This window comes from Opisthocomus hoazin, chromosome 3 (genome assembly GCF_030867145.1).
Source record: "Opisthocomus hoazin isolate bOpiHoa1 chromosome 3, bOpiHoa1.hap1, whole genome shotgun sequence".
Classification (NCBI taxonomy): domain Eukaryota; kingdom Metazoa; phylum Chordata; class Aves; order Opisthocomiformes; family Opisthocomidae; genus Opisthocomus; species Opisthocomus hoazin.
This window is the reverse complement of record NC_134416.1, coordinates 15,880,370-15,897,494: the sequence shown is the minus strand read 5'-3', so window position 1 is coordinate 15,897,494 and position 17,125 is coordinate 15,880,370. Positions and strand designations below refer to the sequence as shown.

Sequence of the window (17,125 nt, the reverse complement as noted above, 5' to 3'; positions counted from 1 at the left end):
CTTTAATATTACAACCAAGCCAGGACCCACACTCTTGGCCTTCTTAAATTTACTAAGTGTTGATTGATTTTGGTACTGGTTACATCATTTAAGTGCAAACCAAAACTGAGACACATTCATTCAATATTAATACATTAATTCTGATTATACTTTTCTTCAATCATTAGACTTCTAAAACTTTTATCGAATTGGCACCAAATGAGAATTAAAATTGGCAATATGGACCTAGAATGTTTGTCAAAGTGAAAAACTGAACTAGCTCTTCCACAGAAATTTATAATGCTCATGGCTCTCAAACACGTTTGAGTCATTCAATGTAAACCTGTCAATATGTTTCTTCCATTTTAAATACGTCTACATACATTTCTTGATGTTTTTAGTTTTTACAACAGGGTGGAACCAGCACAATCAAAGACTGCAGAGAACCAAAATCTGAGAGGGAAAAATACCAAACTTTGTTCTGAAACTTTCATCCATGCAGCAGACAACCTGAAGTTTCCTCTCTTTCATTTTCCCAAGCTCTAGGATTTTTTGTTTTAAAACAACTGTTCTGGAGAGTAGAGTTTGTGTTTCACTAGACATAAACAGGAAGAATCTGAGACACCTGTGTTTTGCACAGGAATTAACTCATGTGTCTAAAGTTTTTCCCCAGTGATTTCTTTCCATATTCTACTTCTAATTTAGTTGAAAAATGAGATTATTAACATTTCTTTTCTTCGTTTTATTATTAATTGGGGCTGCTGTAATGCAAACATGTTTGGTAAGAACATAATTTATATACAAGTGAACTTTGCAATCCAGAAGAAACAGCAAGTTGTAATTTATGTTTAAGTTATGTTATGATTATTATTATTAAGAAGCCATAATACAATGAAATAGTGAAAGAGATGTAGAAACAGTGATACATCATGCACAGGAAGGATTCATTTAAGAGCATTAGAACAGGACTTCTTCAATTATTTGTGTTCTAATCTAGAATACATACAAGAAAACTGATCAAATTAACAGTTACAAAGAGACTTTTTTTTCAGTCAATTTCCTATTTTTTTCAAAAGTGCGACCTTTTTCTCTAATTTCATCCGATCCTATTAAACTGAATTTAGTTTCTCTGTACAGGAGAGCATATTGCCAAATTGTAATGCTGCCAATTGAAAAGACAGCAAAGGTCTAATTCAGTACCCTAAATTTTCCTTAAAAAAAGACACCATCACCAACAGGATGTCTAAAATGACTGCTGCAAGCTGTAATTTGCTTTTCAGAAGTACATATAACCAAAGCATCTAGGTACGTGCTCTGCTTCACTATCAGGAAGAAGGGGACAGTGAACTAAATCAAAATCCATCATGAGCAGACAAGCAAAACTGAGTGATGGCTTGGCATACATACACAAGTTGCATCTGTGATTGTCAACACCCAGAAAACACAGTAGTTTTGCTTCCCTGGCTGGGAAACTAGCCAACATGTCCAATTCCTGATTTCAAACAACACTTTCTTCTTTTACATTTCTCAAAAAAAAAATAAAATCACTCTTCAAATTTCAAATGGGTTATCTGTATACCTGGTTCAGTTCTAAACCCAAAGTTTTATTTTTAAATGAACAAAACTTGGATTTTCACACACTCAAATGAAAGAACCACTGCTGCAGACAATTTCAGTCATATGTTCATAATACAGGGGCTTCTGCTGCAATAAAGACTTAAGAAATCCACTCCACATGCACATGCTCAATCTCACAGTTTTGCATGTGCTGCTCACGAGTTTCCCAAGAGCAACTCTTTGTGAGGATCTGTCATAAGTAGATTAATTTATCCAAGAAAACAAAAACCCAGCAAAAGGTTGCCATTGAAACCTGGATCAACTTACTGATCTGTCTTGTAGTAATACTTCCTACCTCCAGTGGTTAGCACTACTCAGTGAGTAGCACAGGAGCACTACAACAGAGGTAATGGGAGAATTCCTACACTAGCAATACTGAAGTTACAGTTCTTGCGAAAATACAAACCCAACCAGCTCACAGTTACCAATGGTTCTTCACAGATGACTGATGTAATACTTTTTTTTTCAATTTATAAGAAATCTCAGTATAAGATTGCAAGGTGGTAACTGAGAGTGGAAAGAAAAAGAAAACTGATGATACTGTAAAAACCCTAAAGATTACTAACCACTCCAGAATAGCTCAGGTCAAAATTCTGGCTTCATGTTCCCTCTCATTCTCTTATTAGTTTTGTAACAGCATTAAAAAAAATTCATTATACTTAATTCCCTTCAAGATTCAAAGTGAAAGAAAAATAAAACAACAGTGATACAATATACTTCAGACGTATTTTGAGACTGGTAATACATGCCTTGGGAAGTTGAAGCTCTCCAGCCTTTGGCCTTATGCTACACGATACACCCAAGGCATATATTAATGGCCCCATAAAAACATACCCTGTAATGACTTGTGGCTTAAACAAACATACTTGTCTTTCTCTTTTCCTCCTCCGAATATGGGATGTAGTAAAACTCCACCAGTCTTCAGTTCATATGCCACTATTTGATCTAACTCCTAGAAAGTACAACATACATAAGCAAGCACAATTTTGAAAAGTAGAGAAATTATTTAAAGACAGGAAAGTTTTTCACATTGCTGTTCAAACCATACCTCCTAATTAAACTTGTTTACAAACACAAAGAGCATTTCAAAATCAAGGATGTTCCTCAGCATGGCAAACAATAATAAAACTGCAGAAATTAGCAGTTAATGCTTGTTCTGGGCATGGACTACGGGTCAACCCACAACAATATTTAGCTACAATATATCTAATGAGTATTATTGCTCAATAAATGAGTTGTCTCCGACCAAAAGAAACAAAGGTGGTCAGCACTTGCTTGCAGTGGAAAGTAATACTGGGCATGCCTACACAGTAGAGTGCAGCACACAGCTCACCTTGACCCATGCCCAAGCCAGACAGAAGCGAGGCTCTGCACTGGAGCATGAGTTTGAATTTGTGTGGTGCTGGGCCCATGTTAACAAGCACACTTCAAGGCAGGACGTTTGCACAGGCTCACTATCACCCAACAGTCAACATGATCAAATCGCATCAGATTGTGCACAGGGAGAGTGAATTAATGTCTGTGTGCAACCCAATGTTGGTCAAGGAATTTCCAAATGTTTATATGCATTGATATTTATTGATCCGTATCTACTTACACACTTTCACGTACCGACCATACATTCAAAGCAATAAGGGCAGAACTGGAGGCCGTGACAGCAGCACCTCTCAGTTCTACGTGAAAGCACTTAGCTAACTCATAGGAAAGAACACGAGCGACTAGCATCCAGAAGCAACTTCTGCTGCACACAGCAGTGAAGTCTCACACAGATGTCTACCCAGTTCTGCTGTTCCCCATAGCACCCACACCTTTAGCACAGACAGCACAAGACTAGTGAGCTGAATGTTCATTACGCAGATAAGGATACGGTATTGGGTCCCCTTGTGAGTAAGGGATGTAAATGGAGCCCATAGGGTTAGGAATCTAGTTTTTGGAAGAAGAAGGGTAAAAGAAAGGGATGAGAGAGAGAGGAAGAACATATACATATTTCTGTGAATAAATGTTACTGCCAAAGAATGAAGAGTCACTGCTGCTATCACTAGAAAGTACCCTGCCTCAGGGCATTACATTTGGAAATGTAAGGTATAGACAGAGATTTCTTTTCCACAAAAGGAAATCCCTTCAACAGGGATTGTTTACTGTTTCATTCTTTCATTTAGTACTTAAATGATGCTAAAAGATACCTGATCCACTACTGATCGAAGCTAACACTGGAGCCCTTCTGAGCTGTATGGATGGCCATCACAGTATAACAAATTCATAGAATCATAGAATGTTTTGGGTTGGAAGGGACCTTTAGAGGTCATCTAGGCCCAATGCCCCTGCAGTGAGCAGGGACATTTTCAACTCGATCAGGTTGCTCAGAGCCCCATCCAACCTGACCTTGAGTGTTTCCAGGGATGGAGCATCTACCACCTCTCTGGGCAACCTGGTCCAGTGCCTCACCACTCTCACAGTAAAAAATTTCTTCCTTATACCTAGTCTAAATCTACCCTCTTCTAGTTTAAAACCATTACTCCTTGTCCTGTCACAACAGGCCTTGCCAAAAAGATTGTCCCCATCTTCCACATAGGCCACCCTTAAGTACTGAAAGGTTGCAATAAGGTGTCCCAGCAGCCTTCTCCAGGCGGAACAACCCCAACCCTCTCAGCCTGTCCTCACAGGAGAGGTGCTCCAGCCCTCTGATCACCTTTGTGGCCCTCCTCTGGACCATCTCCAACAGGTCCATGTCTTTCCTGTGCTGAGGGCGCCAAAACTGGACGCAGGACTCCAGGTGAGGTGTCACCAGAGCGGAGCAGAGGGGCAGAATCACCTCCCTCGAACTGCTGGCCACGCTACTCTTGATGCAGCCTAGGATGTGGTTGGCCTACTGGGCTGCGAGTGCACATTGGTGGTTCACGTCCAGCTTTTCATCCACCAGTACCCCCAAGTCCTTCTTGGCAGGGCTGCTCTCAATCCCTTCACCTCCCAGCCTGTATTGGTACCAGGGGTTGCCCCGACCCTGCACTTGGCCTTGTTGAACTTCATGAGGTACACATGGGCCAACCTCTCCAGCTTGTCCAGGTCCCTCTGGATGGCATCCCATCCCTCAGGCATGTCAATTGCACCACTCAGCTTGGTGTCGTCTGCAAACTTGCTGAAGGTGTGCTCAATCCCACTGTCTGTCATTGAGGAAGATATTAAACAGCACTGGTCCCAATACGGACCCCTGAGGGACACCACTTGTCACTGAACTCCAGGTGGACATCGAGCCGTTGACCACTACCCTCTGGATGTGACCTTCCAACCAATTCCTCATCCAGCAAACAGTCCACCCATCAAATCCGTATCTCTCCAATTCAGAGAGACAGATGTTGGGAGGGACTGTGTCAAAGGCTTTACAGAAGTCCAGATAGATCACATCTGTAGCTTTTGCCTTGTCCACTGATCTAGTCACGTCATCACAGCAGGCTACTAGCATGGTCAGGCAGAACTTGCCCTTGGTAAAGCCATGCTGGCTGTCTCGAATCACCTCCCTGTCCTCCGTTTACCTTAGCATAGCTTGTAGGAGGATCTGTTCCATGATCTTCCCAGGCAGAGAGAGGAAGCTGACAGGTCTGTAGTTCCCATGGTCCTCCTTTCTACCCTTTATAAAAATGGGTGCGATATTTCCCTTTTTGCAGTCACCAGGGACTCCAACTGACTGCCATGACTTTTCACATATGATAAAGAGTAGCTTGGCAATGACATCAGCCAACTTCCTCAGGACTGTGGGATGCATCTCATCAGGTCCCATAAACTGGTGTATGTTCAGGTTTCTCAGGTGTTCACGAACCCGACCTTCTCTTGCAGTTGGAAGGACTTTGCTCCTCCAGTCCCTGCCTGGTGGGCCATCCACTTGAGATGTGTGGCAAGAGAGGCTGCCAGCGAAGACTGAGGCAAAAAATTTGTTGAGTACTTCAGCCTTCTCCTCGTCCATTGTTATGAGTTTGCCAGTCTTGCTCATCAAGGGGGATACACTTCCTTTGACCTTCCTTTTCTGGCTGACGTATCTGTAGAAGCCCTCATTATTATTCTTTGCATCCCTCACCATGTTGAGATCCATGTGCACCATGGCCCTCTTGACCCCCTCCCTACACACCCAGGCAGCATCCCTATACTCTTCCTGGGATACCTGTCCCTGCTTCCACTGCCTGTGCATTTCCTTCTTGCCCTTTAGTTAGACCAGCAGGTCTTGACTCAGCCATGCTGGTCTATTCCCTTCCTTTCCCGATTTCTTACACCTGGGGATCGAATTCACCAATGTCCTTACGAATCCCATATTCTAAGTGCTCAAAAAAGTACAATCATTTCTGAGTTATTCTTCCTGGTTTTGTGGAAAAGCAATAAAAAAAAAAAAAAGAGGAAAACTAGTTGCAGAGAGACAATGAAAATTATTATTCCTAAAGCAGTCACAGAAACTTATTTTGGTTAATATATTTGGTATTCTTCCTTGCAGCAAGTGATAAAAATATTTTAGCTCTAAGTTTTGTCACTACTAAAGATTTCTTTAGATTGCAGTGCAAAACTATATTATATTCTGGTTTTATATTGCTTATTCTTTGATGTAAAATGTCTGAAAGATATAGAAAATACTACTATTATGTTGTTACCTGTTTAATCCAGTGGCGATACTCATTAACACCAAAGGTTTTTTTCATCCAAAGGCCATAAATATAACCAGAGATTCCCTTTAGCACCCATTCATCTGACCTATAATAAGCAACAAGCATGAATTATAGCACTTCAGAAGGTATTTTGTAAGAATTGGTATTTGTGACCAGCTCAAAATAGCCACAAATTTCAGCAGGTTATATAACTTCTCTAAGTCAATAGGAGTCTGATGAGCTGTGAACCAATTTATGTAACTTGGCACCTGGATGGGACTGATGAAACTCAAAAGCCAGTGAAAACTGAATTTTGACAACAGAAGCCCAGATTAAAATATAAAACCAAACTATATTAGCTAAAACAGTAACAATAAAACAGTGGAAACGGACACTAAAGTTAAAATAACTGCTAATTTATATGATCTGAATTTCTTGATAAGCATCTCAATGCAATGCAGAAGATCTGGACCGTGAGTAGACAAAACACCTATCCTCACAATTTGGTGGACACCATTTAAATGCCTCTTCTGAGAGTTACATTCTGAGAGAAAAGTACAGACAAAAACTACAAAATAATCATGAAGTAGAATTATAAACATAAGACATACAGGTATGAAGAAGTGAATAAAATAAAGACATAAAAAAGTGAGTCATTATGAGGAGGAAAAAATTGTCTTCACCATGGAAGTGGGCTAGAAATAAGGAAGAAAGCAAGAGAAATTATAATAGTACAAATATTAGCTAAAAAACATGTTTGGTTTTTTTTAAGCCAAGGATACTCTGGGACATACATTTTTGCCATGAAAAAAGTAATGGCCTCCTTGTCCCTGATATATAAAGTGTACGCAAAAGGCTTTAAATTAAACATCAGAACTGCAAGAGCCAGCTGGGGGAGATTTTCTGAGGGATGGAGTTACAGGCAAATTCATTGGGAGGGTAAGCTGCCTATTTGACACCATTTTCTCCACTCCTCTCTCTGAACTCCTTCGTAATTTGTTAGTTCTGTGCTCCACCCGTACTTGCTATGCAGGCTACATTTCTTCATTCAAAATATCTGACAGAAATTTACTGATGATACAAGAGTCTCCCTTCTAAAGCATCCAGGAGCCAAAGTGCACTACAACATTCAGTAACAGTAATTTCTGAGAGAAAACATGTTCAATCTCTACAGTCTTTGGAAATTTTATGTCACATTCTACTTTCAAACAAAAACAAATACCCATGGATTTTAATTTATTGAGCTGGTTTTATTATTTTTCCTTTTTTTCTTTTTCCTTTCTTCTACAGTTACTGTTTCACTTGTTCTTCTGATAAAACACAACGTGCAAATTAAAATCTCATTTTTCCTAGATTTTCCTCATTTTCTAGAGAGTATACTGTAAAGTACTTACCAGGACATTCTGGATATAAAACATCCAAAGAACTGCTGGGCCAAGGCCTGTGCTAAGCACCTCCTTGTCAGCGGAGTTTCATCTATAATCATTGCGCTGTGTAAGAGATTTGTACTGGACCCCCATAAAAAAGAAAATAACACAGTATGAGCACAAGCTCCAAACAAACAAAACAGATGCCTTGCTTTAAAAGCCAAAACAAATCAAATCATTCCTTTACTGGTTTTCCAGTGAGACAGTAACATTTTTTTTTTTTTTAATAGCCTTAATCCAGGCAGATCTCCTGCTATTATCATCTAGATATAACTCTCTGTGTAGAGCCAGAGTAGCTTGTTTTAATCAGTGAAACTCTTTTGGATTCCTGGTACCCTATCCCAGCTGAAGAAAAATAAAACATAATCAAGCTTCTGCACTTAATATGATTTTAAATATTTCATGCATGGTGTTTCTAATTCAGAAAGAAAACCACTGCCAATTTCTTCTTGCAGAAGATACAAATCCAACATCTTTATAACAGATAAAATTGGAAATGGTGTTAAAAGCCTGTAATGTCAACAAAACCCAGCCTTTTCAAACCAGAGAGACCAAAGCTCAGGCTACAAAAATAATATGAGCTTCATGTATTTCTCAGTAGTCTTGGATCTAGAGCTTCTAAGCCTGCGGATTTAGAAGGTGTAATTTTTTCAAATACGAACCTGAAAATACTCATGGATGCGTAAGCAGCTACTTCAACGTAAGCTTCATCTATAAAAACAGTCTTGAAACAAGAGTAAGGATAGCGGCAGGTAAGAATCTCCTCATAAAATTCAAACACCTCGTGAAGGTATGAGGTGGTATGTTTGAGCAATGGGAGAAGTTGTGGCAAGCAAAAGTGAGTCACCTACAAACAAAGGAAAATTTAGTACAAGACTGACAAATAAACATCAAGTATATTACATAACAGAAAAAACCCACAACACAACAAAAATATAGTTGCTGTAAATTTAACTGAAAAAAGCATTTTCAAGCTGTGATAATGACTATTGTGGCAGAAAAGTGCACCAGGATGTCCATCTTAACTGTGGGAGCAGCAACGGGAAAATAATTTTCAGCAGACAATGTACAATAACAATGCCTACCTAGTGATGTCTATCGTTTAAAAACACATTTTTCTTTGATTTTGCAATCCAATGTCTTTTGAATATAGTATTTTTCTCTTATGCAGTAAAGAATTGGCTATTTTCAAATGAGTCAAGCAGTGCTACTGTTCAGAAGACTTGCTACAGCTAAAACTACAAGTAACCTTTGACAATACCGTTTTTTCCACAAACTTACGATACAGCCAACAACACTGACTTCAGCAGTGACACAGAAACCAAGCTGAGAATGACTTATAACTGCAAGTCTCCTCTACAGAAGTCTAACGCTACACAAATTTATCAGTTTGGGTTTTTCAAATATCAACTACTATTGTTTTTTCTTTAACAGCTATTATCTTTCACAAGTGAGTATGTCCCATCAGTAAAAGTCAACGAGTATCATTGCTGAGGTCTAATATCTGACGTCTGCCTTTGGATCAAGTAAAACATAGTTATTTCCTAGTATTGTCCTATTATGCTTTCAAAAGAAGAATACACAGGCCAGTCTTTCTGCTTAACTGGTAACTTAACCCGCCTGCCAAGTCCATCCTTACCCAGTCTGAAACTACAGATATAAATATAAACTGGTGGAATTCAACATTATGGCAACAATCTGTTAACAATGAAAATGCAACGTCAAATTTAGTTCAGAAGAATAGACAGTTATGTAGCAATTATTTTCATCTACTGCCAGCAATAGGATGGGTTTAAAGCTATTTTGTGAAATCTGCTGTTACCAACTGCAACTAAAATCGCCCCATAAATTCAGGCATAAATGTAACTGTTGCTCATTCAAGAGCTTTACTTTTGAGATAAATTTAAACACAGGCATTACTAGACAAATTTTACCATGTAACTGTACTTCTGGAGGTCATATATAGACATACCCATATTTGACCAATATATACCAGTTGCAACATAAAAATAGTCACTAATTCCTAAAAAAAAAAATAAAAAAAAAAAATAAGGGGCCTCTGAAGATTATTACCTCATGCATGTATGGATCAACAAGGATTTCAAAAGGTCCTATCGCCAAGGAGATGTTAGAAGCTGCAGTTGGAATAGTCAACATGTAATGAAAAGTCTTCTTTCTCATATCATGGGTATACACAGTTTCCACCAAATCTCCATTTGAAACCGCCACCATTGCAGCATCTACAGTATACTCAAGTTTCCAGGTACACAACTCAGAATATGAATCAACACAAGGAAACCAAAATCTAGAAAAGTTAGGATCGGGGGAAAAATGGTTAACAAATATACTTAACAATTATACTCTTTTGCACAGCTGATTTTTCTCTCAAGTTCCAAGCTATATTCTACAACACTCTGAATGTCGACGTACTGACTCCTACTACACGTTACTTTTATAAAGCACTACAAGTTTCTTTGCCATTACCTCCTGCTGAGCCATAAAGACTAGCAATCCTAATTACTAATCATTAGCTATTACTTCACATTAGTAAGCTCCTTTCAAGCACAAATTCAGTTTCAGAATATTTCAAACTTACTAGAATTCAAAGAAATTATCTGTATTTCCTACACTTTGAGACTGAATATGAAATACAGTCTAACACTCAAAGATAGTTTTCTTACCTTGTAGAATTCTGGTAACCACACGAAAAGACATGAGCCCCTCTTTCTGCCATGCTACCCTCCATGCTGGGTACCACAAAATGAAGGCCTCCTTTTGGCTGGTCCAAAGAAAAGTTTATATGCACCTTCAGGACTTTCATCTCTGCACACCAAAACCAAAATCAGAGTAAATATATACAACTTACATGAAAGTTATTTCAGAATAATATTTCAGTTTTGGACTCTTGATCTTTCAAGATTATGTGTTTATTCCATTCTCATGGACCTCCAGGTCCACTTACAAAGCACAGCTCAAAAGCTTAAAAAACTGAGACCTCTTAAGCTTAATTTACAGGATATGAATTTACAAGAATCATTCTTAATTAATAAAAACTGCAATTGAAGTTACATTTCATCTTCCAACTCCCCAATAGTAAAGAACCTCTATACAGTGATTGTACCCTAACCATGATCTGCTTTGTACCATGCTGAAATAATTTTCTACAAAAACTGCAATGTAACAGGCACATTCTTAAAAGACATGTTATTGTCATTTGCAGTTTCTTAAAACCTCTTATTATAGTTAAAGCTTTTCCTGTAACTGAAGTGTCTCTACTTTGGTTTAGTTTCACAGAAATCTCACCTATGAATAGGCTTGCAAAAAAAGAAATTCAGACGTATGGCGAAACTTATTCAAAAAGGCTCACCATATTTTGGCATTCAAACTTTGAAAACAAAAATTATACTTGTTTGAGTATTTTCTTTTCTAGGCTTGTAAGTAACACAACAGGAACTTACACAAAAATTAAAATAAACAAGAGTGTCTTTCCCATTAAGGTGTATGGGACAACACGGCGTGAGTCAGCTTCAAGATATAGTTTTGTTCTGTTTTTTTTTCTCTCACATGTCTCAACTCCACAGACAAAAATGATAAAACCACGTAAGAAAACCAATACAAGAAACTAATAAAACCCATGTAAGAAAATAATCAATGTTGGCGGGTAATTTATTAAAAAAGTTACTTCTTCAAGGATTTACGATACCACTTTATGAAGCAGTCTACTTTTCACTATTAAATCAGCTTTAAACCAACCATTTTTCAAAGCAGCATGGGAAAAAAATAATACAGCTTTTTAAACAATACGTATACAGGCATATCCTTGTAAATTCTTTTCTTTGTTGACTCATGTATATGGTAAGCAGCTTCAAACAGTTATAATTTAGCACGCAACATACTCCATTACATCCACATCCTCGTGTATACTTCTGGGCTTATGACCACCCCAGAGTTTGTTTGTAAAGGGTGTTGAGAAACCTTGCAACCACTTCACCTTATTACCAAGAAGTGTGAAGGTATTTATTTTTCAGACTTCAGATAGAAAATTATAGGAGAGGCAAAAGGAAACAGTAACCACCCTTTCACAATGTAATGCTATTTCTGTTTATTTAAATCTACTATCTCCCTATGCAAACTCGCAGCTAACAACTCTATGGCATCTTAAATTAAGCTTTCAAGGTGGTCTCTTTACTTTACCATCAACATGTTTCCACAACTCTGAGGGAACCTTAATGCAGAGTTCTCCATTTCCAGCATCTGGGTCCACAGCACTGACTGCAGCAGCGTAGGCATTGGAAAAATAGTTGAGATTCCTCCTGTCAGAAATACCCAGTTAATTCTTGAAGTACACGCTCAACCACAAAAACCAGCTTCTGAAGTTATAGGATTTCTATACTGAATTTCATGGTGCATGTTCGACCAAGTATTTTGTTGTTTTAAGGGAGTGAAGGGAAAAAGGAAGAGTAAAGACTAGGTTTCAAAAACCAGAACTTAAAACTAGGCTCTTACAGAAGCGATCCATGATGAAAAAGACTTAAGCAGTAATAATCCCCAGCAAATTAAATGAGAAATGCTCAGTGCTCTTTACTTCCCAGTAAGAGTAATATTTATGCTTATTGGAATAGCAATTAAAAATCCTAGTTCTGGAAAATTTTGGATTAAGTTTGTACATTTATTCTAAAGATCCATCTTGAAGAGCTGCCTCCTCATATATTGCAGTTTTGCTTTTATGTTGCTTTTCCAAAAGTAGTAAGATTTTAGTTCAGCAATGGTACTTTTACCCCTCTTAGGTTGATGGATAGTTTTACTTTATACTCTTTTAAATATCACACAAAATACTAGATGTTAGAGTTTTGGCTTCAATACACTAAAACACATAAATACATATTACACTTTTCAGTCCCTAGAAACAAATTTTTTAAAAATTTTACCATCACTCATTTGTCTAGGATGCAGACACAAATTTTTCTAATGAGGTTTGAGCTCTTCAAGCTACTATGTGTCAGCTGTTAATTGACCGTACATTTCATTCCAAAGTAACACCATTACTTCAGTTATGGCTTAAATTAACTGTATTCTAACAAAATGCACAGGAACATGCATGTGTCTGGTGTTACAGCGGTTACAAGCAGGTTGTTATCTTCTTATTTAATGTGATTATGTTCAGATATTGGAGGACTGACCAGTCAAGCTCAGAAATAACCTTGGGTTTGCATCTTTACACTACAGCTTATATACTTTTTCAAAATGGATTTTTAAACTCTGTAAAACATGGAAGCAATACTGTTCTTAATTCTAAATCCTTTAGTACACAGAGTTCTTCAAAAGCTTGCACAATGCAATACCTGAAGAGAAAGTGTCTGAATTACTGATCACCTTTTTTTCCCAGAATTTTGAGCATTTAGATGTGTACCAGTGAAGAATCCAACCACTGTGGGTGCTGAGCCACAACCAGGCATAAAGCTATCTGCAGGGTGACCGCACCACAATGGAGTAACAACTTTTGGCTGCGGAATACACTCTTCCATGGAATCTGAAGTCCACGCAAAGCAGACATGACCTCATTTCAGGATTTCACTTTCATCTACCCATTCTCTATTCACCACCCACAGAGAAAACAGCATTCAACCCAAATTACAATACCCTACTTGGAAGAATGAAGGGTAATTAACCACACCAGGATCACCCTGTTAGTCTAGGTATGTCAAACACCATTCTTATATTCCTAGCCTTCCACATCTAAAAGAAATCTTTGCTAAAACACTGAAATACATTGAGAACATATTTTCACGCAGTTCTTGATCTTTGGCAATAATAGCACACAAATTCCCTGGCACCACTACCAAGACTGAGAATGTCAGGAGCAGTAAACCTGTCTACTTTGCTTGGAAGCTTCTGAAAATAGGACATGAATAGTAAATGGCAGCGTATGACCATGGAAACACCCAAATCCCAAGTTTTAATACGTAATCAATTTTTCCTTTTTCACAGCTGAAGTGTACCTAAACATAGGACACAATGCCAACAAGTGTTAAAAGCACAAGGTTGAATCTGTACACTGGAATATACTATAACTTTAGCTGTGGTTCCAGAACAACTCAACCTAAACTCCAGCTGATGTGCTGTCTCCTAGTCTCAGCCACACATTCCTGTTCCCTCACTTATTAAAGAGACTACGGTTCATCCGCCCCTGCAGTGATGCAGCAGAAGTGCCAAACGGGGGGGGGGGGGGGAAAAGGGTGGTTTTTTTGTTTGTTTTAGTTTGTGTGTTTTGGGGTTTTTTTGGTCTTTTTTTTGAGACAGCTTTCAGTTGCTTTAGCTCCCTGATCTGACATACTGAGGGGTCAAAGCAGTGCTACTACTGAGACATGGGGACTGTCAATGTCATCATAACCACCTCAGTCGACGTTCCTTTAAGCTGTCTTGAAATGGCATCCTAGGAAGGCAAACAAATACCATTGCAAAGTAGCAACAGAAAACACCAGTAACATTCTGTTAGACTGCAAAGTCTCAAACTTTTTAACTTTAATCTACACTGATCCTGAAAATTCACAATTACTGATAGGGAATCCCTTTCCAATACATCAGTGAGAATTTATTTCCAGTTTGAGGATCATGACGAGCTTGTGGTTACATTTTTAACATCAATGGGTTCATAGACAGGAAAAGGTTATGATTTTATAGCAAGAAAGGTAGACTCCACAGGGCTTAACATTTCATGGAAAACAGTCTATTCTGATATTTCTATTTTTGTCTAGTGTTCCGATTCAAATGGGTGATTCACTGTAAAAGGAATCCATTAAAGGCTTAGTACCACAGACTAATTTTTTCATAGGTTGAACTATTCTCAATAAATAGAATATGGCCATTTTAACAATAACAGAGCAAGTGCCAAAAGTTACAGCTCAAGGAACACAGATAAATTTTCCTAATGCTACGTGTAGACTGACAATGATAAAGTAATATGCATTCATGTTTTTTCCTGGTAGAGATACATTTTATTATCAGAATTCACCGAAAACAGCGTTAATTACAGCCCAAGTGCATGTTTGTTGACTGACTGGAAATAAGTGATCCTGCAGAAACTTATTTTTTAAAGCTACCCCTTGATTGCAAATACCTCCATGTCAACTTTCCATAGCGTCTCTCACCACTAGCTTCAGCATTGCTGCTTAACTGTTACACAACCTGAACATACAGTCTATAAATCACTTTCTTCCTACAGTATTTAACATCAACTTGGCAAAATAAGTTCTTTGATGCACATTAATTCATTACTCTTCATTACCTGTAATTCATTTACTGCTCTACCTTGCTTCCCAGCTACAATTAGCATTTGGTTTTAGAGTCCAAACCCAAAATATATGATATAGCCTATATTATATATATAGCGTATTCATATTTATGTTTAAAAATATGTACATATATAAGTAATTTATTAATAAGGTAACAATCTGAATCTTTGGCACACTGAGAAACCTAATTTTCGTTCTTGCTCAAGGTTAAGGGCTTTGCCACTCTTCAAAAGTTTTCTACACCTCTGTATTTCTAACAAAGTTTATCATGAATTTACAACCAGATAAACATCTCACAGCTTGCTGCAGCTTATAACTAAAGGAACAGTGAAGGTGGAGGATATCAAAACATCTTCATAATTTTAATGTTAAAAAACTACAGACTTCAAGTTAAAAAAAAAAAAAAAGCTGAACCAGTGAATGAAGAGGTATACACTGCCGAAAGTCCAAACTACACTGAACAGAGTACTTACGCACAGGAAAACATTATGTGCACATCAGCTAGCTATACAAAAAAACCATATCTACCTTTACACAGAAGTAATAATAAAATGCAATAAATTCTCAACCCTGCACCACAGCTATCACACAAACATGTGAAGTACATAACCAGGCAACAGCAGGGTCATCACAAACTTCACTTACTACAGCTCAGACTACTACATCAGAACTCCAAACTTCTGCTGCAGCTGTTTAACTGTTTACCATCTTACCCACAGGACTAAGAAAATAAGAGATCTTCTTTGCCTGTTTTAACATAAAAGGGACTGAGATACAAGCAACTGTGCTGGTAGTCAGAATACACACTGTGCGATTTCTGCATATTATAGCCCAGACAAATAAATCCCACTTCCCTTATACTAGCAGATTCGAGAAAGCAACAGCTCTAAGACAAGTCACAAACAGACATTCTCCAACACTATCTGCAGTCTTTGCAAGATTTCAAACTCTTCCTTAAAAGTATGAGCAAAATGGGATTCTCTGCCACCTTGTGTACACATGGTAAAACTATGTGAGAACTGTTTTATGCTTTACAGCACCATTCAGAGGTTTGCTCAGTCAGGGAGGAAGTGACTGCGCTACAGAAGTTCCTCCATCTATTCTGATATGAAAAAGTTACAATGCCCTGAAGCCTCAAGAGGAAATTACAAGATGGAAGACTGACTTTACCTCTAGAAAACTTTAAAAATCCTTTCACTTGTTACCTGAAATTATGGTTTAGGACTGATGGATAAAGTGGCAATGGCATCAAAGCTAAAAATATATTTAATGCACTAACTGTTTATAACATTTCCTACAAAATTCACCAGTTTTTAGTTACCTTTTTAGTGAGGATTCTTTTGTCATTCAGCAGAAGTAACAATACACAAGACCAAAAAAAATTGTTTCACCTTCTGCAACACTGAAAATGTGAAATGACAAAGACCATGTCAATGATTTTTGAATCACTAGATGATAAAACCTAAAAGTATTACTTGAACTGAAAACAAGTTGAATGTTCAAATTCAGAACACCAAGAGCTGTTCTGATGGAAGATCCCAGCCAAGAAGTAGCAGAGAACATCACGGTCAGACAGGAACAATTTCAGCTGGCACTGCTTGTATTTCATAGATAAAGCTCTCTAATCTTGACTCTCATCCTTCTTTTAACTATGTTTTCTTGCATGCCAAAATTTGCACAACATAAACAAGAAATAACTAACCACTTCACTTGACCTTCACCTCGTATCAGCGAGCATAACCTGTCAAGTTATGGATGCTGTAGCAAGTCTTCCCAAAGATATAATTACAGTGGCTTTAAATACAGAATTTTACATTTTTAATTGAAGTCTGTTGCTAACTAAGCAAGTAAGAAGTCTTTAAAACACATTAACTTTGATAAAAAGGTAGGCGTTCATTAAATTAAGAACTGTTTTTACATACTTTACGCATTCTTTTAGAAATCAATGTTTAAGAAAACCAGAAGCATTATCAAAAGCAAGAAAATATTTGTATATAAAACCTTAAAACTTGAACTATTTTTTTATTTGCTACACACCAAAAGAGCAAAGATATAAACCAAATTATTTTAAATAAACAGGTTGCCAAGAACAATTTTCATTTCACATTTACTAGTTCAATAGACTACTGAAGAAAACCGTGAAAAACGTAACTATCCCTGTAACATTAGGAACAAAAACTGATGA

General features: G+C 37.7%; 1 protein-coding gene across 3 annotated transcripts in view; it reads right to left on the bottom strand.

Moving 5' to 3' along the window:
- TAF2 (TATA-box binding protein associated factor 2) overlaps positions 1 to 17,125 on the bottom strand; it is a 66,603-nt gene that overhangs the window by 42,073 nt on the left and 7,405 nt on the right. For 2 of the 3 annotated variants that reach the window (XM_075415635.1, XM_075415636.1), the window contains exons 4-10: positions 11,843 to 11,961; positions 10,330 to 10,471; positions 9,722 to 9,953; positions 8,311 to 8,495; positions 7,616 to 7,729; positions 6,228 to 6,327; positions 2,463 to 2,548 (exon numbers count right to left, since the gene is read on the bottom strand). In XM_075415635.1, coding sequence (XP_075271750.1) covers positions 2,463 to 2,548; positions 6,228 to 6,327; positions 7,616 to 7,729; positions 8,311 to 8,495; positions 9,722 to 9,953; positions 10,330 to 10,471; positions 11,843 to 11,961 — 978 coding nt within the window. Of the gene's footprint in view, positions 1 to 2,462; positions 2,549 to 6,227; positions 6,328 to 7,615; positions 7,730 to 8,310; positions 8,496 to 9,721; positions 9,954 to 10,329; positions 10,472 to 11,842; positions 11,962 to 16,261; positions 16,317 to 17,125 lie in introns of those variants that run through there. The other variant, XM_075415637.1, reaches the window with a different exon arrangement.